The sequence below is a fragment of the Chiloscyllium plagiosum genome, unplaced genomic scaffold, assembly GCF_037043375.1.
Source record: "Chiloscyllium plagiosum isolate Xiang-an unplaced genomic scaffold, Cpla_swu_hap1 HiC_scaffold_8, whole genome shotgun sequence".
NCBI classification, from domain to species: domain Eukaryota; kingdom Metazoa; phylum Chordata; class Chondrichthyes; order Orectolobiformes; family Hemiscylliidae; genus Chiloscyllium; species Chiloscyllium plagiosum.
Genome location: NW_028270146.1, coordinates 49,593,503 through 49,620,967, shown reverse-complemented (window position 1 = coordinate 49,620,967; position 27,465 = coordinate 49,593,503). Strand labels below are relative to the sequence as shown.

Here is a 27,465-nt window from a genome sequence, read left to right as displayed (position 1 = left end):
TGATAAATAGCACACAAATTCCACGGAGCTATGTAATTTAAAATAATTTTATAACAGGTTCTCTGTTGCATCCTGTCCTGTAATTGGGTTTAGTGACAGAACCAATGATGTGTTTTTGTCAAAGCACAGGCATAGTTATCAAATCAGAGGCAAAACAGGATTGCAGAAGTATATTCTGCTCAACCAAATGTAGGAAAATGTGTAATTTCTTTTCATATTTTGTGCTCTGCATCATTTTTATGTGAATTTTATGTGAACTCCTAGTAGGTAAAAGGTCAAGTTCAAATTTCCGCTTCGGATCCATGACTCGTGTGATGTCAGTCAATTCAGGCACCCTGATGTGAATTCTAAGTGTACACTACATGAAGGGAGTAGGACAAATGGCAAAAACTATGTTATCAATTGAGATCAAAGACTAGATTAATAGAATTTTTGCTAGTATAAATTTTTCAAATGATTATACAAGATCAAGTTAATGAAGGACTGTTTCAATGTTGAGGATATCTTGTTTGGGTCGTGACCACAGGCTATTTGGCTCTGGCAAATGAGTCAAAGTCAGACCCTAATGGCAACACCAGAATAGATTAGATTCCCTACAGTGTGGAAAAAGACCCTTCGGCCCAACAAGACCACACCGAGCCTCCGAACAGTAACCCACCCAGACCCATTTCCCTCTAATGCACCTAAAACTATGGGCAATTTAGCATGGCCAATTCACCTGACCTGCACATCTTTGGACTGTGGGAGGAAACCGGAGCACCCGGAAGAAACCCACGCAGACACTGGGAGATTGTACAAACTCCACACAGACAGTCATCCAAGGCTGGAATCAAACCTGGGACCCTGGTGCTCTGAAGCAGCAGTGCTAACCACTGAGCCATCGTGCCACCCATTTCTAAAATAAATTTTTTTGGATTAGATTAGATTCCCTACAGTGTGGAAACAGGCCCTTCGGCCAAATAAATCCATACCAAGCATCCGAAGAGTAACCCACCCAGACCCATTTCCCTCTGACTAATGCACCTAACACTATGGGTAATTTAGCATGGCCAATTCACCAACAGAGCAGGGCCCCAGCTGCAGAGGGTGAAGTAACTCACTGAAGACACTCAACATAGATTTCAAGATGATATGGGAGAGGAGAGGCATAATGAGTCACTCAAGATGGTTGGGAGCAAGAACCATCTTAACTAGGACACCAATGATCTTTGTTTATAACTTATGTTGCTGAATAAATTGCATGAACACCAGTAGATTAGGTGTCACTGACTGACGATCATCATCTAATCTGGAAGATACTTCCATCACCTATTAAGCAGTCATAATTATTTTTAAATCATCCTGTTCAGACACAGTATAACTCACTTCCAGGACAGATGGAACTCAAAACTAGACTTTCAGCCCCTTAAGAGCTGACTTTGAGGCATTCTTTAACTGTTCACAATACAACTTTTAAAAAATGAATTGACAGTTTTAAACAGAAATTATATTAGTAACAATTCTGTGATAACCGATTTTTATTAAAATACATTAGGGCTAATGTTATTACCCTTCATCAAGCAATAAATACGACAAAGCACAGCCTTAGTGTGAAGCTGAGTCACTTTCATTTATACTGATATACATGTATGCCATCTTGGTTAGGGGCCTTTAAATATTTGGAGTACCTATCTGCCTCAGACGGTTGGTCATTTAGAATAAACAAATTCAGTGAACTGAAACCAAAAAGGAGACAGTGAGGTAGGGACCCCCTAGACACAAAGCATCACAAGTGGGAGAAACTGGCAAGGTGAGGCCTCAGAGGCAGAGGACCAGTGTAAGACTCAGGAGTGGCAGCAACAAGGTTAAAAGCAGCAACAAGAATGGAGACCAGTGGCAGACCTGCTGGGGACCCATGAGCAAGGTGGAAAGGAGCAGCAGCAAAGCTGGGAGCACCACAGTGCATTCACAACGTTGGGAGGTTCATGGATAGCACATTTGAGAATATGGTCACTTTAGAGCTTAACAAAGTGCAGGAAGAGGGGCAAATAATATTTGTGCATTGCAAATGTCAGGCATTGACTATCGCCAATGAGAGACAATCCAATCACTGTGCCTTGACCTTCAATGGTGTTACCACCACTCAATCCCCCAGTATCAACATTCTGGGGGAGGAGGGGTTGCCATTGTTCAGAAATTCAACTGGACCTGCCATATAAATACAATGGCTACAAGAGCAGGTCAGAGACAAGAAATACTGGCAAGTAACCTACCTCCTGACTCGCCATTGCTTGTACACATCTGAAAGGCACAAGTCAGGAGTGTGATGGAATACTGCCTACTTGCCTTGATGAGTGCAGCTCCAACAACACTGAAGCAGCTTGACACCATCCAGGACAAAGCAGCAACTTGACTGGCACCACACCCATAAGTATCCATTCCCTTCACCATTGATGCTCAGTCATGCAGTGTATAAATTTTATACAAAGCATGCGGAAATTCATTGACAATTCTTAGACAGCTCTTTCCAAACTCACAACACGACTAACACAATAATTACTAGGGCGGTATATAATGAGGAGAATTGCTATAATCTGCAGGAGAATACCAATGGATGGTGAGGTGACACAGGAGTGGCAAATGGAATCAATCTGGGGAAGTGTGAGGTAATGGATTTGGGGAGGGCTAACAACACAAGGGATTGCACCATGAATGGTCGGCCCCTGGAAAGCACTGAAAATCTAAGGGACCTTGGCGTGCACATCCACTGATTCCTGCAAGTGGATAAAGTGGTTAAGACTGGATATGGGATACTTGTCTTTATTAGCCAAGATAGAGAAAACAAGAGCAGGGAAGTTATACTGTAACTGTACAAAGGCTGCAATTGGTGTTGTGGTCACCACATTATAGAAAGGATGAGATTGCAATCAATAGGGTGCAGATGAGATTTACCAGGATGCTTCCTGGGCTTGGAGATCTGAGCTATGCAGGAAGATTGAATAGGTTGGGATTGTTTCCTTGGAGCTGCAAGGGACCTGATAAAGGTTTATAATGTTAAGAGGGGCATAGATAGATTGGACAGGCAAGCACTTTATGCATTAGCAGAGGTATCAATTATCAGGGAGCATAGCCATCTATCTCTGAATCTAAGAAAGGATTTGAGTAGGAATCTTTTCACAGAGAGGATGATGGGAGGCTAGAACTCACCGCGTCAAACAGCAATGTTTTCTTGTATTTAGATATTCACACGCATTGTAGAAAAGATGGAAATCAAATCTGCATGATGCAATCTCTGCACACAGAAATATGATTACTGACCAAATAATGTTTTTGTTGTGTTGATAGAAAAATAAGATTTGGCCAGGTCACCAGAAAAGCTACGCTGCTCTTTTCTTAAAAATCATGTTATGAAATCTTTTACATCCATCCGAAAGGTCTGATTGGTTCTCTGGTTCACATATGAAAGACAGCCCCTTCAACTGTGCACCTCTCCCAAAGTACTGCACTGAAGTTTCAGCTATGATTTTTGTACTCAAGTCAAGGAGTGAGACTTGAATCCACAATATTCTGACTCAGGTAACAGTTAGAAACCACTGTGACCCCAACCACTCCCTCCAAAAACACCAATACAGCTACCTCCACATTGAGGACAACTCCAGAGTTGAAAATACCATTGGAGTTAGTGATAGTGTCTGGTAAGAAAGCAGACTGCCTGCCTTTTCACATGTCTCACTCTCTCACACCAGGGCCACAGCCCAAAGAAAAGTCCAGTTCCAACATTCAATTACTTACAGACCTCTCTAGCTTTTAATAAACTCAAAATAATTTTCTCATTCATTCAATTTTTGGAGGAACAAATAGTGATCATGGGCAAGATTATTTACTCATGTGCTCCACAGCAACATTAAAATTCATTAAATGTTCATTAAAGTTAAAAAGAACAGATGAACCTCCCAGAGCCAAAGCAGCAATACTAAGCACAAAGGGAAATTGGAGTTATAATCTTTCAAGTAGATTGGTGACTCACCTTTCCTGTTGCATATGATTGACTAACGCAGCCCCTCAAACACTGAGTACAGTTTATTATCAATACTCCACGATCAATGGCTTTTTTAAATTCCTCTAACATATCTGGGCGATTATCTGGAGCATTGCCTGTTCCGTATGTCTCTAAAACAATTCCTTCCATTGGTGGTTGGAGAAATGCTCTTACCTGAAAAAGGGGATGAACCCATAAATGAAAACTGTACAAAATACAAAATAATTGCTTAAATCTGACAGCAATAATGAACTTTATTGCATCAAAACTATTTTAAATCCCAAACTTAGTTTAATTTTAATGCCAGCTTAATCACTTGAAAACAAAATTAAATCTCATCAGCACAATTAAAAAGGTGGCATAAAGTTCATATTGCAAAAATGACAGAAGCTAGAAACTGTTTCTCCTACATACTCCAAGCAAGTCACACATCAGGAGCATGGTGGAATACTATTCAATTGTATAAGTGAGTGCAGCTTCAACAACATTTAAGAAGCTTGCAGCATCCAAAACAAAGCAGACTGCATGATTGACATTCACTGTCCCCACTACAGAAGACAGGGACAACTGTTGCATTTACCAAATAAACCTTTTCTAAATTCATGGCCCCCACCACTGAGAAGAACAAAAGCAACAGTTGAAAAGGAATACCACCATCTGCATGTTCCTGTTCAAGACACAATCCATCCTATCCTGGAAATATTTTACCATCCCTTTATTCGCCCTGTAGACTGCAGCAGTTCAAGATGGTGGCTCACCACCACCTGCTCAAGGCATGGGCAATAAATGCTCATCATGTCAACAATGCTCATGAATAAATGTAAAAAAAAATAGCCAACAGCATATACTGGCTAGCTTTATTTTTTGAAATAAAAAAATTATTCCAAAATAATTTTGGCATAGGAGAGGCATAGTTCAGGAGGACACTAACTTAGGAGGAAGCGTCCTGGTGACAAAATTATGGGTGATAAATGCAAAAGAAAGACTGTAACTTTGGAAGACAAGCTAGATGTTACAAAGTGTATGGGCTGTGCTGCTGGGCACTAACACCAATAGAAACTTAAAGCTTAAACCTGTGGTGGTGCACCACTTTGCCAAGTCATGAGCCTTGAAGTCCACTCTGGACATCTACTTCAGGTCAAGCTAAAAGGATTGGATGGTGAAGCAAATTTTTTCTGGCCTTATTGTCGATGTTTTGAAAGATGTTTTTAGGCAGTATTGCAGGCAAAGAAAATTGTCTTTCGAGGCTCTCCTCATCCTGGATAATGCATCAAGCCAGCTTGCCACCATTAGTGAGCTTTCTGAAAACATCAAAATGCTATTTCTACCTCCAAACACAACCTCACTCATTCAATCCATGGGGACAATATCAGCTTTTAAAGCTTATTATTTGAGACGCACATTCAAGAGGATGATTGCAGCTACTGTAAGGGATAATAAGGACAGCACGTTCTTCAATTTTGGAGGAGCTTTAACATCAAAGATTATTGTCATTATTGTGGAGGCTTGGGGCGATGTCAGTAAGGACTGCCAGCATGCAGTTTGGCGGCAGCTGCTCCTGGATTTTTTTCACAATTTTAAAGGATGTGAACCTTCAAAGGAACGCTCAAAAATCAAAGAGCATTGTGCTGCCCTTCCAAAGCAGGTTGCCTTAGGAGAAGTGTGAAGTGAGAATACTGAAGAGCTGCTCGAGTCCCACTGTGAATACCTGTCTACAGCTGATCTACAACAGCTTGTTGCTGAGGGGGAAATGGAAACTGGAGATGAAAAACATGAAGTCCAGGTTACAGCACCACTTCTGTTTTGTCTTCTATCCTGAAGGAAATTGAGACACAGTTGCAGCTCTTAGAGAGCAACAACTACAACCGCAGGGTAGCAGTTCACTCAATATCATCCTGTTCCCTATGAACAGCTTCTTCAAGACAGGAGCAAAAGGGCAAAGCAACAAAAACTGGATGCCTTTTTTAAACCAACCCGCAAGTCAGAAGACAATCAACTACAGCCATCCACTTCTGCAACACAATGCATCTGAAGGTGATGATGATGATGACCCTCTATCCTAACAATAACAATATTTTTTCAATGTAATGCGTTGAATTTACTTTTGTTTTGTTAATAAATATGATTTAAACTTTCATTCAGGCTGCTATATACTTTTTGTTAGGCTTTTGGGTGATTTTTCAGTGATCATGAGTGATTTTTTTTGTTGGTCTGCCTCTAACCCAACTCTGCCCATAGGCCCCATTATTTTTATTAAGCAATTTTCTATTCAGCGAGATTTCACTGGAATGCAACCATGGCATTACAGGAGAAGAACTACATGTATACTCTGAGATATCCTTAAGTTGTTTGTCAGGTCTCTAATTATCTATTGTTTGATCAGCTCTGCTTTCATAGCCTTATATTTCCTTGTATTTAATTTAAAAAAGTCTCAGATCCATTCCTCTCTACTCAAACTGAATGTCAAATTCAATCATATTATAATTATTGCGATTCTGGGGTACCTTCACTGTATGATCACTAATTATTCCTACCATGTTGCACAATATTCGGTATAGTGCAGCCTGCTCTCTGGTCACCTCCACAAACATGATGCTTTAAGAAATGTTATGTAGTTAAAGATCTTTTTAATGAAATGATTAGTGTTAAGGTTTAAAAAAAAAGATGTGACCAATAAGTTGTCTAGCATTGTAAAAGTGGAAAAGTCTCCATTTGGATGGGAGTACATTGCATTTTTGCATTAATAACATCAATATTCGGATTTGACTGTGTCAGTTCCCATCTGTGAATTAATCTTTACATTGAATAACAGCTCAGGCATCTGTTTCTAAGCTTAAACAGTTGGCTAAACACTTTTACTGACGTCAAAGGATTTAACTAATTGTTTTATTTATTCAGCTGTGTAATGGAAATTCATTATGAAGTATTAGATGGGCTACAACCCCCAATAATAGATTCAGCAGAGTTAGTTTATACAGCATTAAGGAGACATGAAATGAATTATACAGGTGGTATGAAAGTCTTGGTTAAATTGATAGTTTTATGAGCATCTTGAAGATATTCCAAAGTTCAAGAGTTCTGTACATTGTGGACATTGGGACAGTGAACATGGAGAGGGTGTTTGAGGGGCTAGATGGTAGAATGGGGGGCATCTGTACAGTACTGAGGACTATGCGGTGGAGTTATTTATGATGACAACACATCCAAACAACTGGACTGATTTTCCATGAAATTGAAATAATCTTTTAATGGCTGCCTTCATACATCTCTGCTTCTGCCTTTTATCTGCTTTGGAAGATGGTAACCCTGACTGCTGTGTACCTCAAATCTGTAGGGACAAAAAAAAAAGTGGTGGGTTGGCACGGCAATTTAGGAGGTCAAATTACAACATCAGGAAATGGCCCACTTCAAAGAAAATAATCCAGGCCACAGATGTAATTTCATTTTTATCACTACAAAATCTTTTGTCAATTATTTACCGTAGCAGCAGTAATTCCTGGGAATAACCTTAACAATCCCACATTTCGATTCATATTAGTATGTACCATGAACTTCTTAGTTGTATTTGGTCGCCAGACAGTGTCCCAGTTGACTAGAAAGAAAGCAAATATAATTTCACTGCACCTGCAGTTCAAAAAGCAAATGAAAGAAAAAATGCATCTTACACAACCACAGCATCTCAGGGATCAAGGGTCACAGGGAGGAGTCAGGAGAATGAGTTGGAGAAACATATTAGCCATGATCAAAAGGTGGAGCAGTCTTGATGTTCCTATAGTTTATAGTCTTAAGGATATCACAAAATGCAGTACAGCAATTGAAGTGAAGCCAGTATTAGAATAAAGCAAATACATTGTTTACTTGCACACAGTAAACTCCCATAAACAGAAAATTTTATAAATTTATTCAGGGGACATGGGTATTCCAAGCTGGGCCAGGATTTATTGCCATCACTAGTTGCCCTTGAGAAGGCAGTGACGTTACCTTCTTGAATTACTGTAGACCATTTGGTGTAGGTATACCTACAGTGCTGTTAGGGAGGGAGTTCCAGGAGTTTGACCCAGCAACAGTGAAAGAATGGCAATATATTTCCAAGTTGGAATGGTGAGTGGCTTGGAAGGACACTTGTAGACAGTGATATTCCCATTTACCTACTGCCCTTGTCCTTCTAGATGAGTTATTCACTGCAGGGTCTTGCAGCCACTATATTTAAATAACGAATCCAATCCAGCTTCTTATCAATAGTAACCCCAGGACATTGATAGTTGGGGAATTCAGTAATAGCCACACCATTGAATTTCAATGGGCAATGGTTAGATTCACTCATTTAATATGGCATATGCCTAGCACTTGTGTGGCATTACTTGCTACAAGCCTGAATAATGCCCAAGTCTTGCTACATTTAGACATGGACTGCTGCAGTATTGGAGTTGAAAATAGTGCTGAACATTGTGCAATCATTAGCCAACATCCCCACTTGTGAAGGGAAAGTCATAGATGAAGCAGCTGAAGATGGTCGGGCCTAGGGCACTGCCCTGAGGAACTCTTGCAGAGATATCCTGGAGCTGAGATGACTGACCTTCAACAACCATAACCATCTTCCTTTGTGCTAAGTAGGACTCCAACCAATGACGAGCTTTCCCATTGTCTCTAGTCTTGCCAGGACTCCTTGATGCCACTCCCGGTCAAAAGTAACCTTGACGTCAAGAGCTAACACTCTCACCTCACCTCTGGAATTCAGCTCTTTTATCCACATTTGAACCAAGACCGTAATGACATCATGAACTGAGCGACCATGCCAGAACCCAAACTGACGGTTAGTGAACAGGATACAGCACAGTTATGATCCCTTGTACTACTTTTCTGATGTCTGAAAGGAAACCGATGGCACAATAAATGGCTGGGTTGAATTTGAATTTTTAGTGCAGAAAAAACAAACAACAATTACCAGATATCTATTTTTGTGAAGATGACGGAGTGACCAATGCTGACTGGGGCACTGGTGGTAACTTCCCTGGTCTTCTTCAAAATAGTACAATGGGATTTTGTACCGCTAATCAGAGAGAACAAATTCAAAACATCTTTAACCATGCAGCAGTCCTTCGGTACTGCAGTGCAACTTTGGTTTCTGTGCTCAAGTGCTGAAGCGAGGCTTCAATCCACAACCTTCTGTGCTGCAATGACAAGGGGTCTGATGTGTAATATTAATGGAAGCAATGAGGTTAGCAATGTCAAAATTTATTTAGAAGTCAGTGTAAGATAATCAACTGCTATGATGATTTGATTTTTACTCAGTATGACCTAAATATTATAATTAAACCATCCTCAAACTTGAGGAACTGTCTAGCAAACAGAGAAGAAACTTCATATTATTTAAATGTAAATCATTTGGTTTGGATTAAGTGAATCCAAACATAGCATCTGTTTGACATTATCAACCTACACTGTCAAAACGTTTAATGATTTCTATCTGTCCTAATTCGATGAAGCATTTGCTGGATCTGAGTTATTGGAGAAGTACAGTTATGAATGACACCGATATTTGGTCTCTATAAAGGATGTTACTGTCACACTATGGAAGCAAGTAACACATCTGAAGGAGGTATCAGTAATAGATCTAAATTTGCAACAAAATCATTCCACACTCTATGACAACATCCCTGGAACAAACTATCAAATAAAAAAATTAACACTTAACTGAAACCAAACCTTCTAAATATAATGCATTTTAGACATTGGAGTCAGTGAGAATGAATGGCTCCAGCTGGTCAATACATATACAGCAGTTAATGGATTTTCTATGGGCATTAACAGTGGAATTTGCAGTCAACTGAACCATATTTCAGCACAGAAACTCCACAGGAGATCAAGGGGCCACATGATCGCATGCAAATGTACAATTCCGAAAATAGTAAGACGACACAATATTTATCAAGGCATGTAGTGTCTGACAGGAATTGCCATTTCGAAGAGAAAGAAAGATTAAGCAAGGGAGAGAAAAAAGACACAATTAATACCTTTATAAAAGCATTACATCCTTTTAAGTCTTAAACAATATGGAAAATCTGAAGTAATTATACTTTACACTTCAAAAACGTTAATATTTTGGACTGAGGCAATAATTAATATTTATCACAATTATGAAAATTTAATTACATGGGAATAGATAAGTCCCAATTTATTCAGGTTTACTGAGGGGGACCTACTCTATCATCTTTTCATGCATAATTCTGATTTTTACAATTTGTTTTCAGCTCCAACACTTCACCATACATCTCATTACAGCATTTGTCTTTAGCCATGATGAGATACGTAGAAATGTTATTTATACTAATCATAAAATGCTGTTTCCCCATCATATATAATCTATTTGATTTTGAAATACATTGACTGGACTTCTCCAAGTTCACTGTTTTCAGTGAAGGTAATTATCACAGCGCCAGAGACCCGGGTTCAGTTCCTGCCTCAGGCGACTGACTGCGTGGAGTTTGCACACTCTCCCAGTGTCTGCGTGGGTTTCCTCCGGGTGCTCCGGTTTCCTCCACTGTCCAAAAATGTGCAGGTTAGGTGAACTGGCCAAGATAAATTGCCCATAGTATTAGGTGAAGGGGTTAATGTTGGAGAGTAGGTTGCCCTTCAGCGGGTCGGTGTGGACTTGTTGGGCCGAAGGACCTGTTTCCACACTGTCACTAATCTAATCTAATCACCATCAGATCATTTCCCATTTTGACTGACAAATGTTCCAAAGGTTCCTTCACTAATTTTAGTGTTTACGTCATCCATTACATTGGCCACATCAGTTGATTTAATTTGATCATAACTCTTCAGGATGTCACAATAAAATGCTTCAATTTCCTGCTCACTGTGATCTTGTGTTCAGACATAAATCTATACGATAATCAGATCAAAAGGCTTTCCTTTGATCTTAATCTTGATCACAATATCTGAGATTTGACAATGACCCTGATCTGGCCAATCTCAGATGGTGTGATCATGATTCAGATCAAAGGGCATTGTTATCTCATGTTTACAAGGATTCCTGCTTTACTTCTGTACTGTGCACCTTCACAATAGTAAATAACATAATTTTTTCTTCCAACACCAGATTCTAACCGTCTTACTTCTGCAAGTTTTTGTCACCCTTCCTTTACCTATTTATTACCTGTATAGAATTAAGCTTTTTCACCTGACATAATTCATAAACTTAATCTCAAGAAGTTCTCTCTTTTCGTGAGTACAGCCTCAGAATCTGACATCTCTCTTGAGTTTAAGTCAATTTTGCTACAAATGTGTTGATTATTTCATTGAACAAAAGACCCTTGCCTGTCACTATTCACAACAGGATTGTTTGCACTGGACTCTAACTATTCAGAATCTCTTATTGTCCCTGTTATTAATTACACATTTGAATAACTTTGCTGAAACTGTTGAATGTCACTAAAATCTAATACTTTTTGTACTGAAAGAGCACTGTTGCAGATTTGTTTGAACAGTGGGAATCCAAAAAATGTCTTTCTTTCAGCAGCAGTGAAAGGTTATGACTCCAAATCTTTCTATTGTCTCCTATCCCCATTCTTCAGAAAATTGATTTTAGGTAAGAAAACTATATTTGAAACAGCAAGAAAAACTCTGCACATGTGTAAATGCCACTGAAATGTCTGCAGCTTATTGTTTCTTCACAGTGCACTAATTCCCTGGTTTCTCTAACTTTGCTGAGATAAGGTGATCCACTTTCTCCTTCCAAATTATTACAGGTTTACTGTCTACTTCAATTATTATTGATCAAATATGAAAGCGAGTACATTAGCAGCCATAAAAATCAAAACGATCAATGTTATCAGAGTCAACGAACAGACTTTTAAAAAATAAGTTCAGAGATGAAGAATTTAGGACAGAAGAAGCAAAAGCTCATCAGAGACCATGACTCTAACAGAAAAGATTTCCTTCCATCAGAATATTGTATTCTAATGAAGGATCACATATAAAACGTTAATTTTATGTCAAGTCACTCATGTCTATTTTCTATGCATTTTTGTTTCTATTTAAGAAATCCAAAAATTCCTACTACCACCTCATTCTTTCTGTGGTCAGACCTACTAACAACAAATGTGTAAGCACGATATCTCTTCTTTCTAAGGAGTATAATTATGTTCCATGTTTGCTTTTAATTCCCAGTGTGGCCTTGATGTTTTCTGTTCGTCTTTGCTGTGGAGGTCAACCTGGTCCAACTTTACAGCTTCTAAATTTTCTCCCCAGCCTTCACCTCTCTCCCACCAAATGAATGCTACAATGCCAACTTCCAAAGTATAAAAGCCTTAAAATAATTGTTTGGGGCTGTTGAACCAGTTTTACAAATTTTTTTAAAAATGCTGTGCTCAGACTGAATGCTTTCTCACAGCAAGATGTATAAATCAATCAGCAGTGTATTGGACTCTGATCGGTATTTAAAAGGCTAACAAGTAATTTTCCCATTATACCATCCACATTAATAATAACAAGAGTATTAGAAATATGCTTGGGCTCTCTAAATGTACCCGTTGCTTATTACAAGAAAACAATACACCATATGTCTTTACCAAATTCAGTGTACACCTTATACCTTACAGACAAACAAGCTAAATGATATGAAAAATATCTGATGTACCATATAAATGTATTCCCATTTTCCACAGCCAGATAAGTGCCCCTGAATGTATGCTGTAAGATGACCCAAAAATGAAAATGGTATGAAGTTCAGGTAACTAGAAGAATGAGAAAGGATCAATGGAGGAGTGCAAACAGTAGAAATGTCTGCCTGTGTCACAGCCCATGGAAGCAAAATGGACATAGCAAGTTTGGCATTAGTAAAACCTCAAATTCAAATACACAGGTATCTACTGCAAAGTTATATACAGTGTAACACATATTGTTTATTGCAGTAGTCATGTGTAACTGAGGCTAACTGGGAATCTGATGTAGCTAATTTATTTTTGGTAAATAAATTAAAGTAATATCATAGGACATGTGATTTCAATCCTTGTGTGCTGATTGGTCAAAAGCAGAATGTGCTTGGAATACTTATGACTGCATTTCTTTATTGGTCAGTGAATAACCTTCATCCATCCAGCCTTTTCTTCACTGTGAGGTCAGAAATAGTATCGTTCAAGCCCACAGGTAATGAAGCAGTCTATGCTCACAGACAATATTCAGGCTTGGGCTGCTAAGTACATATGTATCATGGTATTGTAAGGCAATGATCATCTCCAAAGATAAAGAATCTAGCCATCGTTCTTTGACATTCAAGAGCATTAATATCCCAGAATTCCCTCACCTTCAACATCCTGAGATTGACTAGTAATCAGAATTGTAACTCAATCATTTAAATTCTGTGGGTTTAACAGTAAGTCAGAGGCCTAGAGTTTCTAAGGTGAGTGAATGCTGCTCCAAAACTAATCAGGATACTCAACACCATCCAGGATAAAGCAGCCCATTTGAATGGCACATCTATGACCTTAACACTCATCCCCTCCACCAGCGGTGCACAATACTTACCATATATAAGATGTAACAACTCACCAAGCATCCTTCAACAGTGCCTCTGAGACCTGCTAAGTCTAATACCAAGAAGGGCAAGAGTCAGAGATGCACGGGAATACCACCACCTGCAAACTGCCTTCACCACTGCTACTGACGACTATATCACCACTTCTTCACTGTTGCTGGGTCTAAATCTGGAAAGCTCACTTCAGCACTGGGATGTAGCTACACTGTATGATCTGCATCTGTTCAATAACACAACTCACCACCACCTTCTCAGCCACAATTAGGGTTAAATACCAAATGCTGAATTTGCCAATAACCCTGATATCCCATGAAAGAATAAAATCAATTGACCTCAATGAAATATCAAACTGTATGCCCACTCTTACAGAAACTGTCTATTGTCATCTCCTTAATATTTTCTCTGTTTCCTCTCAGCACATCTTTTTCTGAAACCCTCAATGATATCTCTGTTGATTCCAGACCCAGCGACAGTACGCCCTCAAAGTTGTGGTTGCATTCTTGAAAATTACAACTTTAAGTAAACTATAGTTTCCCATAAGAATCAATTTTAAAGCAACAATCATGTTCCTTGTATTTTCTGAGCAAGAAATATCTAATGTAAAGGTTGAAATACTGAACTACATAGGTGCAACACTGTACATGCAGACGAATTAACTGGCAAAATAAAATGCATCACAAAGTAAAAAAAGAAATAATTGTTCTGTAAAAAAGTATTAGGCTCAACTTTATTGTGTTGTATGGTTTTATAGACCAGCTCCATCTAGTGACAAAAGCTAATTCTGGGAGCAGCTAGACTAATTTGTATTGACTAATTTTCACCACTGGATGGAGTTCAGAGCAAGGCAGTAGTGAAGCCAGCACAGCAAAGTACACAAGAGACGTGGCGCCTAAATTAAGAACATGCATGGCACAGTGGTTAAGTAGATTAAACCATCTGCTTCATAAACAGGAGATTCTCAGTGATGCTGTAAAATTACTGCAGGCAGAGGCTCTGTGTGCTGAGTGCCTGGGTCTGCTCCCATTGACTCAACATTAAGCAGGGACTTAATATATTCCAACAAATAATTAACATATTATTAATATATTCTGACCTTCCATATTCTATTTTCTGTAAACTTGAGTGCATCCAAAACTGCTGCCCTGTTTTTGATTGCCGACACTGCCTTCTGACATAGAAATAGTTTGATTTTAAAATTTTCATTGTTATCAAATTCCTCCAGGTTATCACCCTCCCCAACTTTCTAAACGCCTCTAAGTCTGACATCCAGTGAACCACCAATTTCACATATTCTATCACAACAGCAAGTCTCATCTGTCCTAATATCTTCTTATATATCTGTGTCAAATGGGATTTTAAAATATTAAAAAACACTGTAATTAGATGGTGCTGCTGTTCACAATACTATCATCTGGAAAGTGAACTGCCCATTTGGAAGTTATTTTACTTTTGATTTTATTTTAAAACCTGTGTGGCATTTGTACTTTTCTCCAAATTTGTAAGCCACCCATCATCTCAGATTCCACTCACACTTGGGGGACTCCTTATTTTTCATTCCTAACTCATCTAACATCATTTGCTCCCCGACCTTTTAATCTTTTTCACTATTCCTTCTTATCCCACTTTCTCCTTTGTTCCTGCACTCCAATTGTACCTGTTGTAATTCAAGAAAAGCAGGACTAAAATGAAATTGTGACTCAATTGAGTAAAATCACAATATATGTCCTTCCAATATTACAGTTACAGAAAGTTTTATTGAATTTTGAAAATGTGTGCACATGTAACAGTCCAGAATGCCTTTAAGGTACTCAGCACCTACTTGGCCAAAGTGGTCACCCAACAACTGTGGCCATTTTTTTCACAATTCAAACTTGCTAACATTATTGACAGGATGCTTACTCTTTTCCTTAAGTACAATACTATTGTTTCGCCCAGGCAGGAGGTCTCTTATTTACCATCCTTGAGAGCCTATACACCCATCTTTAAATGGGCAATGTGCACATTGTCTTAACTTTATTAAAGAAAATCACTGTCCAGTGACTACTCCCAACAGCATGGGATGGGACCACAAATTCAGCCTAAAGGCACAGTCCTAACCAAAAAATATAAATTCTTGTCCCACTTATTATTCTTGTAGCAAACATCTAAAAAGGATTTATTAAGGTTGTCAAATCACTTATAAACGCACCATTTATTTATTTTTTCCTTTTACTAATTCTTTCTCCTCAATATGTGGAGAAAAGATACTGCCCAATTAGGAAATAATCAAATCTTAGACATTCAAATTCTAACTGTGATTTACCTTTAATTTCCACTTCAGCATTGACAAGTGGACGGAGGTTAGGTGAAGAAAATGCAGTAAAACTTCCAGCATCTATTTTTGTCACACGATTTCCTCTGTATAATTTGTGTTGAAAATAGAGACTAACCTAAATAATTGAATAAAAAAGTAACAAGTAAAAGGTAGTATATTGACTGAATTACCAAAGCTGAACTTACTGAAGAGGACATGCTTACCTCTGGTATTACATACAGGCCAGCAATCAGCAGTGCTCCAAGCAAATTATCATGACCATCATTTCTCATCTCATAGATGGGAACCTGGAAGAATGGATGCAGGTGTGAAATCTGGCTTGGCAGGCCAGAAAGTATATGATGCGAACAGGACAATACTAAATTCATTGTTTAGAGTTTAGTGACTGGTTGCTGGAATTCTCTGTGTTCTATCCTAACAGCCCACCATTTCCTTCCCAAATCCACTGAGTTTCTTTCTTCTTGGTCTTTTGTGGTTGCAGCAAACCACACAAAACTTGTGTTTAAGTGACAGTAAGTCATGACGAGGCCCCAGTTGTTCCAAATCTTTCTGGGACAATAATCACCTCTGCTGTGTTGTAATTCACAAAAGCACAGCCAGACGTGAAACTAGAGCTGTTACCCCATGGCTCTACATCATGTCAGTCCAGCCTCTCTGCTCCTGTACCTCTTCAAATGGCCCCTCTATGAAGAGTTTGCATTGCTGTCTCATCCACCCTTTCAAGCTGAGAATTCCAGATTCACACCACCCTCTGGATGAAAAGATTTTTGCCTCAATTGCACTCTAATCCTTCTACCAACTACTTTAAATCCTGTAATTGTGTGAATACATTTGATATAATTTCCAAAGCCTAGCTTTACTCTGATGTGTTTCAACACTGAAAATCATACAACTGATTTTTAATTCTTTGGACATGATACTTAGCAAAGAAATTGCTCAGATGAAGAACCATAGCTAATTCCTGCTATAGCTGCATTAGATGGAATATGAATCTGACAAATGAGACATATGTGGAATCCTGTCAGTTCAGAAGGCGGAAACTAAGTATTTTAAATTTTTTTTATTGTTTTCACTCCTCGAGAAAAGTGAGTATGAGTTATTGAAATTTAGACAAAAGTCATTTACTATATGTAGTATCCTTTTTGTGGCATTTTTAATTCATCATAACATGAAACTATACGAATTTCAGTATTTTGGTGATAATTATGCTATAATACCGTTTAATGTCAGAAGCGGAGAATTTCACAGTGGTTCAGTCTGTTCTGAGAAGAATGAATTAACATTGGTGGAAGAGGACAAGTTTATGCAGCTGTTATGGAACCAGTAACAGACATTCAACTGCCTGTATTTGAACAGGAATTCTAAAAATACTGTCGACAAACAAGTTTCACAAATGCGCCATACTGCATGTGACAGATTCTGCCAATTAAACATTTGTTAGCTTTTATTATCTAACAAACTAGAAACTAGAAATATGTAAAATGTTTAAAAAGCACATTACTCAAATATAAATTACATACTTGTGATGCTGAAATGCAGGAATTGGCAGAAATTGAATACAAATGGCAATAGAATTTCAAACCACACATTCCAACTCAGCCAAGTATGTATGATTAAACCTAGGCACCAACATGCTTCCAAACACAGGCATCCATTCCATTGCTGCCAAATATCAAGACCATCCTCTTGCTAACAAAGCACACTGTTGTCAATGTTGCAATGTCTATGTCTAGCCTGGGACATCATCTTGCACATTTTCAGTCATTAAAAAATGAAAGTAGTAAGTATATTCATTAATAGAAGATCAAAAGAGGTATATGAATGTAGGAGTGATCAAGGATTCTTAACTAGAGCTTTTGTAGTTAAATAACAGTTGGAGTATGTAAGTTACAAAGTAGGGGAAAAAAACAAAATTACTAAGCAATGAAAAAAGAACTTCTGTTCATGTCACACTAAGTACTTGATAATAGGCTTGGTGCTACTAGGTAAAATACCCCATTTTTATAGAAGAGGAGATCATGTGGCTCACCGTGAGAAAGGCAAGAGAGATTGGATTTATATACACGGAGATTACAACTGCTGAGGTGGATAATGTGTACAAATCAAAACATGCTCATAACTATCCAATCAAAAGCTATTATAGATACAGTAAAATAAACATAATAGCATTGCCAGTAAATAAAATTTCAATCAATGAAATTACTCAAAATATCTTTAGAGATGGTTAAACTCTGCATGCTGTCTCTTCATAGGAAAAGATCTAATCAAGGAAATCACAGGGAGGGTAGTTAAGAATAGAGGAAACATCTAAGCAAAAAACAGAAAATGCTGGAAATACAGAGCAATCTAAGAGCAAGTTAGCAGGTAAAGTGAGAGGTCTCAAAAATGTTAAAAAGGACAAAACTTAAGGCACTTTATTTGAATGCATGTTGCATCCAAATCAAAACAGATGAACCAGTTTAAGAAACTGATATAAACAAACATGATCTGGTGGCCATTACTGAGATGTGACTGCAAGATAATTGAGATTGGAACTTGAATATTGAAAGGTATGTGACATTTGGGAAGGATAGGAAACTAGGAAAGAGTGGAGAAGTAGCTCTGTTAATTAAAGATGCAATCTATTGTTCTTGCTAATGTCAAGTGAGAGAGAGGACTTAAATTTATGAAGCGAGGATATTTAAGCAGTGTGGATAAAGACAAGAGGTCACTTGTGGGAGTCGTGCACATGTCCCCATGCTGAATAGGGCATCAAGGAAGAAATAATGGCAGCTTGTCGAAACAATACAGCAATTATATGGGGGATTTTAATCTTCGTGTGTACTGGAAAAATCGGGTGGGAAAAAGTAGCCTGAATCAGGAATACATTGAATGTTTTCGGGGAAACTTCTTAGACCAGCATGTTATGGCGCCAACTAGAGAGCAGGCTATACCAGACCTGGTTTTGACCGAGGTAGGACTAAATTCAAACTTCAGTGAAAGCACCTTGGGGTAGCAGCAACCATAATATGATTGAATTTTGTGAGTGAGAAATGTAGGTCCAAGACTGCTTTTTAAAATTGAAATAAGGGCATAAAAGGAGAGCTAGTGAAAGTAATCTGGCAATTTAGGTTAAGGGACATGTCAATAAACATAAAACCAACTGCTCATCCACCCCCTACCCTTCGCTACTTGTCCGAGCTCATTCTCACTGTTAATAATTTCTCCTATAACTCCTCTCCTTTTTTTCAGGTCAAGGGTGTGACCATGGTATCCACATGGGCCCCAGTTATGCCTGTCTCTTTGTAAAGTACATGAAACATTCCTTGTTCCAATCTACTCCAGCCCACACACACACTCTTTTTCCAGTACATTAATGACATAATCGGTGCTGCTTCCCCCTCTCATCCAGAATTGAAAGATTTTGTTAATTTGGCTTCCAATTTCCACTCCTCCTCACCTTCACCTGGTCCATCTCGGATTCTTCCCTTCCCTTCCTTGACATCGGCTGGTCCTGATCAATATCCACTACAAATGCACTGACTCCCATAGTTACCTCGAGTATCCAGCCTCACACCGTGCTTTCTGTAAAGACTCTATTTAATCCTCCCAGTTCCTCCTACTCCATTGCAATGCAAACTTCATCAAGGCGTCCTCCAAAATGTCCACCTTCTTTGCTAACCGAAAGAAATCCGAAGAGGAATTTCACTTTTGTGAAGAAAGGTGAAAAGCGAAAATAGTGTTCAGCGTTTGTGTTGCAGTGAGGAATTATAGAGGCAGCCTCGCTTTCAGCAGCGATCGAGGTAAACGAAATAAAGACATTGTGCGTGCAAGTGAAACTATACTGTACATACATTATCGGCTGTGTATTTATCATATCATTCCTGGTTTTACTATATGTTAGTGTTATTTTAGGTTTTATGTGTTATTTGTGATTTGGTAGGTCTTTTTGGGTCTAAGAACGCTCAAAAGCTTTTCCCATATAAATTAATGGTAATTGCTTCTTTGCTTTACACCATTTCGGCTTATGAAAGGTTTCATAGGAACGCTCTACTTTCAGATAGCAGGGGAAATCTGTACATAAAAACAAGAATGAACATCAATACCATTTGTCTTACTAATGATTTATAAGGGTTATCACAATGTACAAATTCCATGGTTTTACAATGTTCCATGTGTGTTTATGTGAAATATGAATCACTGTCCTATAACTACATGGTAAAGTCTCTAAGACATTGCAGCTTACCTGAGAGCCAGTCAAGACGATGGGCTTTCCTTGGTTCTCACACATGAAAGAAAGGGCTGAAGCAGTGTAGGCCATTGTATCTGTGCCATGAAGGATCACAAAGCCATTGTACTGTTGGTAATTATTCTGAGAGAAAGAAGAATATGAAGATTAGAGAACAGTAGATTTGTCAGGATGATTTCCAAGGAATCTGACCAACCAAGGTTGGTTTGCTAGGAATACAACTAATGGCAAATTTGAGTTCACTATGAATAAATCTTTTATCTCTCATGCTGTGTATTGCTTATTGAGCTGATAAAATGCAGCTGGCAAAATCAGCACAAACATAACATGATAATTCAGTTGACCGTCCATAAGACTATAGGAAATAGGAATAGGCTATTCAGCCTCTCAAAACTGTTCAACCATTCAATAAGATCATGGCTGATACAACACTCCTTATGCCCACTTTCCTGCCCTTTTCCTGTAACCCTAGATTCCCCTACTGATCAAGAATCTACCATGACTTAAATATACACAAGGACTCTGTACCCACAGCTCTCGATAGCAGGGAGTTCAGCCCTCAGAAAATAAATTCCACCTTATCTCAATCTGAAACTGGTGCCCCTTTATTCTGAGACTACGCCGTCTGGTCCTAGAGTCTGCCATGAAGGGAAACATTCTTTCAGCATTTACTCTGTCAATGTCATTTAGAATTCTATATGTTGCAAGATAGAGTCACAGATGTACAGCATGGAAACAGACCAGTCGGTCCATGCCAACTAGATATCCCAAATTAATCTAGTCCCATCTGCCAGCACCTGGCCCATATCCCTCCAAACCCTTCCTAAACATATACCTATCCAGATGCCTTTTAAATGTTACAATTGAACTAGCCTCCACCACTTCCTCTGGCAGCTCATTCCATACATGTACCACCCTCTGCGTGAAAAAGTTGTCCCTTAGGTCTCTTTTATATCTTTTCCCTCTTAATCTAAACCTATGCCCTCTAGTTCTGGATTCCCCCACTCCAGGGAAAAATTTGTCTATTTACCCTATCTATGCCCCTCATGATTTTGTAAACCTCTATAAGGTCACCCCTCAGCCTCCAACGCTCAAGGGAAAACAACCCCAGCCTATTCAGCCTCTCCCTATAGCTCAAATCCTCCAAACCTGGCAACATCCTTGTAAACCAAAAGAGAAAATGCTGGAAAATCTCAGCAGGTCTGGCAGCATCTGTAAGGAGAGAAAAGAGCTAACATTCTGAGTCTAAATAACCCTTTGTCAAAGCTTTGACAAACAGCTTTGACAAAGGGTCAGTTAGAATCGAAATGTGAGCTCTTTTCTCTCCTTACAGATGCTGCCAGACCTGCTGAGATTTTCCAGCATTTTCTCTTTTGGTTTCAGATTCCAGCATCCGCAGTAATTTGCTTTTAGCTAACATCCTTGTAAATCTTTTCTGAACCCTTTCAAGTTTCACAACATCCTTCCAATAGGAAGGAGACCAGAATTGCTGATCTTTCACTCTTCTAAACGCCAGTGAACAGAGCTAAAAATGTGTTGCTGGAAAAGCACAGCAGGTCAGGCAGCATCCAGGGAACAGGAGAATCGACGTTTCGGGCATAAGCCCTTCTTCAGGAATGAGGAAAGTTTGTCCAGCAGGCTAAGATAAAAGGTAGGGAGGAGGGACTTGGGGGAGGGGTGTCGGAAATGTGATAGGTGGAAAGAGGTCAAGGTGAGGGTGATAGGTCAGACTGGGGTGGGGGCGGAGAGGTCAGGAAGAAGATTCCAGGTTAGGAAGGCGGTGCTGTGTTCGATGGATTTGATTGAGACAAGGTGGGGGGAGGGGAAATGAGGAAACTGGAGAAATCGGAGTTCATCCCTTGTGGTTGGAGGGTTCGTAGGCGGAAGATGAGGCGCTCTTCCTCCAGGCATCGTGATGCCATGGTCTGGTGATGGAGGAGGCCAAGGACCTGCATGTCCTTGGTGGAGTGGGAGGGGGAGTTAAAGTGTTCAACCACGGGACGGTTGGGTTGGTTGGTCCGGGTGTCCCAGAGGTGTTCTCTGAAACGCTCCGCAAGTAGGCGGCCTGTCTCCCCAATATAGAGGAGGCCACATCGGGCACATCTGCACCCGATATGGCCTCCTCTATATTGGGGAGACAGGCCGCCTACTTGCGGAGCGTTTCAGAGAACACCTCTGGGACACCCAGACCAACCATCCCAACCACCCTGTGGCTCAACACTTCAACTCCCCCTCCCACTCCACCAAGGATATGCAGGTCTTTGGACTCCTCCATCGCCAGACCACAACACGACGGTTGGAGGAAGAGCGCCTCATCTTCCGCCTAGGAACCCTCCAACCACAAGGGATGAACTCGGATTTCACCAGTTTCCTCATTTCCCCTCCCCCCACCTTGTCTCAGTCAAATCCATCAAACTCAGCACCGCCTTCCTAACCTGCAATCTTCTTCCTGACGTCTCCGCCCCCACCCCAGTGTGACCTATCACCCTCACCTTGACCTCTTTCCACCGTCCCTCCCCCAAGTCCCTCCTCCCTACCTTTTATCTTAGCCTGCTGGACAAACTTTCCTCATTGCTGAAGAAGGGCTTAGGCCCGAAACGTCGATTCTCCTGTTCCCTGGATGCTGCCTGACCTGCTGCGCTTTTCCAGCAACACATTTTCAGCTCTGATCTCCAGCATCTGCAGACCTCACTTTCTCACCAGTGAACAGAGGTCCAACCTGTTTAATCTTTGCTCATAAGACAATCCTTCCATGGGGGGGGAAACCTTGTCTGAACTGCTTCCAATTAAATATCTTTCCTTAAATAAGGGGACCAAACTGCTCACAGTTGTCCAGATGTGGTCTCACTAACACATTGTACATTGTAGTAAGACCCCCCTACTCTTATATCCAACATCCCAAACTAACTAAGGCCTTGCATACCATTAATATCAGTCAACTGAAAAATAACTGAGGATTTGGCACTAAAAATCCATCCCTTCCCATCCCCTTATATTATGTAAGGGAATAATAGACACAATTTCTATCAATTAAAGAGGTCCACAGAACCTTGAAGGTAAACTGCATACCGAGCACATGGGTCTTGGCCTCATGTGGAATTCTATCATGCACTGGAGTTCCAACAAGAGTATCGTAAAAGATTGGGGATATTGAGAGACATTGATGTCTGTTTTATAACTTTCATGTCATTTCAAAACGTTTTAGAAATGTAAATACGACAAATTATAAGTATGTTTACTCAATGAATGCTAAACATCCAACTACAATGTCTAAACCAGTAAAAGAACTTGATCTACAAAGTATTTATTACATGGAGATCTTTTACATCAGATTAACTCCTTTTGAACAAGGCCGATGCAGTCTTTTGAATTACTTGTTTTCACAACTAATGACCATACAACGTATTTTCAGCATTGACTGATTCCATTAATATCAACTCATACTTGGCCCAAATTTCAACTTACCTCTATATCGACTGCAATTTTAGCCCAATCATCTGTGTTCATGTTACATGAGTCCAGAAGAGGTGAATATTCAATGACTGAATATACAATCCTTTTATTTGACCTACAAAGACTGTAAACAGAAGAAACAGTTTTATATTTCTAATACTGATAATTTTTAACTTATTTAACATTAAATAAATCATTAAGTAAACTTTGCTGGTCTCACACTTGCAAAATCTCATTATTGACATGTATCAAAACTGTCAATTCCCTTACAATAAAATATGATGTATCCCCCCACATCATCACATTATGCAATTCTTTTCAGCAACCTTTTATCAATTTTAATATTTTATCAATTATTAAATATTCAATGCTATTCATGAAGCTATTGATACTATGTAAATTTGACAAGTATGCCATTGATGAAAGTAGTGAATGTTAAAACAATCAAAATCTTTATCATGTTGTAAATTCAAAAACTTAATTTATATGTGTCGGGGGGTGGGGGGGTGCCTTGATATACTTTTTTAATCAACTAAGAGACCAAATCAACCTTTATCAGGTAACTATCATCACACCACCTCGCTTTCGTGAATGTGGAGTCTGATGGGTTTGTTGCAATGGAAGATCACATAGTAAATCATCCCTCCCAACGCAACCAGCTCTGGTGATCACAGAAGTCAATTCAGCATGTGAATAATTGATTCTTTATATAATTAGAAAACATATGGCATAGAAAATATTCACTAAATTCAAGGTTTTCATTTTGGTACCTTGCATTATTCAAATATGTTATGGCTACATTGAAATGAGAAAGACCACGCCATTCTTCTGCTCTTCATTTACTATTTAAGCTAAATCTAATATTCAATTCAAATGATGCAACTCCAAAGTCCTCAACACTACACTTAAGTATCAGCCTGTCAGACAAATCCAAATCCTGGTTTGGGGCTTGACTACATCTTCACACTAAGAAACAAGAGAGGCATGAACCAAGCCAAGCTGACCGTGGTATCTTTATGAAATGACCTAAAAAGTGGATCAGATCTAGATAGAAACAAGTTCAATGCTATGTTATCCGCAATCTGATGGTTTTTAATCCATGTTTGTCTAATGTTAATTGTTTCCAGAGTTTGACAGCAAACAAAAACAAATAGTGACTTACGGAAGAACCAAACTGTTTTCTGGTGAGTCACAGAAGTCGTAAAGCTTGGTTTCTTGAGCATAACATTCATCATGCAGGCCTGGCATTTTTCGAAGGGCTTTGACAAGGGAGTTTGATTGTGGTGCAAGTACTAAAGACAAAGAAAACAAAAAATAAATGTCTTATCTGTGTTTATTCAGAACCAAGTTCTTAAGCCAAAACGATTACAATTGGAATTAGATTTTCAGCAACATTAATTATAGGAACGTTATTAGAGTTGTGAATACATCTTAGAATTTTCTAATGTTCTACAATATCTCTTCCCTTATTCCCTTCCATAAGACAGCCGAAGAATTAGGCCATGTGGCTCATTAAGTTTGCTCCACCATTTAATACAGCTGATATGTTTCTTGAAACCCTTGATCCTTTACTAATCAAGAAGGTGACTCTGTCTTAAACACGCTCAATGATTTGGTCTCCACAGCCTTCTGCAGTAATGCCTTCCACAGATTCACTCTTTCTGGCTGAACAAGTTCCTCCTCACCTCAGTTATAAAGGTTGTCATGACACAGCGGTGAAGCCTTCTGTTAATTAAACCAAACACCCAGAAAAGCTCACCTCGCCTCGTAATCTGTTAAAATATGAGTGACAGAGAATTCCCAAATTCCACTATGTAAAACAAAATATCAATTTATTGTTTAACTCTACAAGTGAACATTAAACAACTATTCACAACCGTAAGCTCCCTTCCTTTCTCTTGCTTATTATCTGCCTCCAACACTATAAAGATATGCTGTTCCAATAAGACACTTATTAAAATTACATCAACTTAATTTCGAAACCACACAGCCGCTGTAGTCTTCCGTGTCTTTCTTCTTTTGAATAAAGATCTCCCTGAGTTGTCATCTTTTTCTTTTACTGCAAAAATGTTTCATATGAAAAAGTACCTTCGATAGTGTTTGATAATTTCTTGGGTCTCTCTCAATGGCAGTTGATTTCTCTGCAATTTTCAAAATATCTGCATTTTTATATCCCCAACATTGGTTCAATTTTCGCAAAACAATAAATTCACTCAATTGGGTTTTAGTATCCTGGGGCATAATTTAAACTGAGTGATTAAATTTGAATTGTTGTCAAAACAGCAACCAACTCGGGTATTCATTTCACACCAAATGTTACATATTTTCAATTTTCCAGTACACTCTGGGACTGCCATCTAGTCACATACCCAGGTGCTTGTAATCTTTCAGTTAGAACAGCATTCACTCTCTCCAAAGGTACAGTACATGCCTTTAACTTCATAACAAGGTTCAAACCTTCACTCTGATGCTGTGCCTTTCTATTCAAAATACCTTTGCCACATCTGTCCAGGCCTCTCAGTCCTCTAACATAATAGCTAAGATAATTGGCTTTTGCTATATGTTTCAAAACATTTTCTTGGTCTAGCAAAAGTTGTTTTCCATAATTTCTGTGTGAACATGCGGCAGTTTTAGTCAAACCTGTGACTTACACCTTTTGAAATGCTTCTCAAATATTCCATGTGAAACCCCATGATGCATTGGCCTGTTGGTTTTGAGACCTCAGACCCATTCCAGAAACTTAAGCACAGGATTTTGGCCGACTCTGCAACATGGTACTAAGAGAATGCAGCATTGTTGAACAGTTTGACTTGCACGAGATGTGTTTTTCCACTTGCTAAGTTGAACGTAAAGAGTTCTGTTTGAATAACAGTATACCAAGTATCCTAACCAATATTTATTATTCAATATAAACAGACAGCTAAACTCACCATGCCTAAGGCAACTAGCTCTCTCCTAGCCATGTTCCTTCCTGGTATTTGTGCATTTTTGTTTGGTTTGGAACTATTATTTGTTTTTTAATAGAGCATTATTGTTTCATTTAATTCCAATGTGAGGTAAATACAACACTGTTGCTCATTTTAGCTGACTGCATTTGTAACGTGGTCCATGTATTTGTTTGTTCTAAAGTTACTTTCATTGCTTAACTTTTAAGTCCGTCTGTACGATATCCTTTCAACTTCTTCACAATTGTTTCTGCTCACTGCATTTTCACCATTTTCTTGTGTTTTCTTCAAACTATAGTCTGGTATACATTATATTTGCTAATGCTGATCTTGCCTCTCACAGACCCTGTATGCCTCTGTCTGAGTTTTTTCACCCTATGACCCGTAAGTCGTTGCTTACTGCACTGCACTGCTCATAAACAAAGCTCATAAACACTGTACTTAGATACACACGACAATAAATAAATAAATGTAATCATAAAATGTAATAATTTAATTATTTTAATTTTTTTTAATGTCCTGATCCTTATTTCTTCTAAACAAAACCACAGGCTTCTAGTGTGACAATATTGGCTTTCGTCCCAGTTTCTTTGATAACTTCTCTAATTCTGTCCTTTCTGCACAATCCATTTATCTTATTTATTATCAACATTGCTACATTCTTGGCCTTCCCTAAATTTTCTTCTCAAAACTTGACAATTTGTCACTCACTTATAGAATCATAAAATGGTTAAAAAGAGGCCAATCATACAATTGAGCAATAGTAACTCAGTGTGAAATGAAACCATGGAGAGAAAGCAAACCAACGTTTTGAGCCCAGATGGCTAATGAAGGATAAGAGTTTTGAATAAGGGTCACCGACCCGAAACGTTAATTTTGATTTCTCTTCAGATGCTGCCAGACCTGCTTAGCCTTTCCAGCAATTGTGTTTTTTGATTCTGATTTACAGCATCCGCAGTTCTTTCGGCT

The 27,465-nt window shown here is 38.9% G+C and overlaps 1 protein-coding gene across 6 annotated transcripts in view; it reads right to left on the bottom strand.

Moving 5' to 3' along the window:
* The window catches only part of aspg (asparaginase homolog (S. cerevisiae)), a 61,540-nt gene that overhangs the window by 33,156 nt on the left and 919 nt on the right, over positions 1-27,465 (bottom strand). For all 6 annotated transcript variants that reach the window (XM_043697532.2, XM_043697531.2, XM_043697534.2 and 3 more), the window contains exons 2-8: positions 24,714-24,843; positions 23,564-23,675; positions 20,096-20,221; positions 16,074-16,157; positions 15,859-15,985; positions 7,498-7,610; positions 4,007-4,192 (exon numbers count right to left, since the gene is read on the bottom strand). In XM_043697532.2, the coding sequence (XP_043553467.2) occupies positions 4,007-4,192; positions 7,498-7,610; positions 15,859-15,985; positions 16,074-16,157; positions 20,096-20,221; positions 23,564-23,675; positions 24,714-24,843 (878 nt within the window). The remainder of the gene's footprint in view (positions 1-4,006; positions 4,193-7,497; positions 7,611-15,858; positions 15,986-16,073; positions 16,158-20,095; positions 20,222-23,563; positions 23,676-24,713; positions 24,844-27,465) is intronic.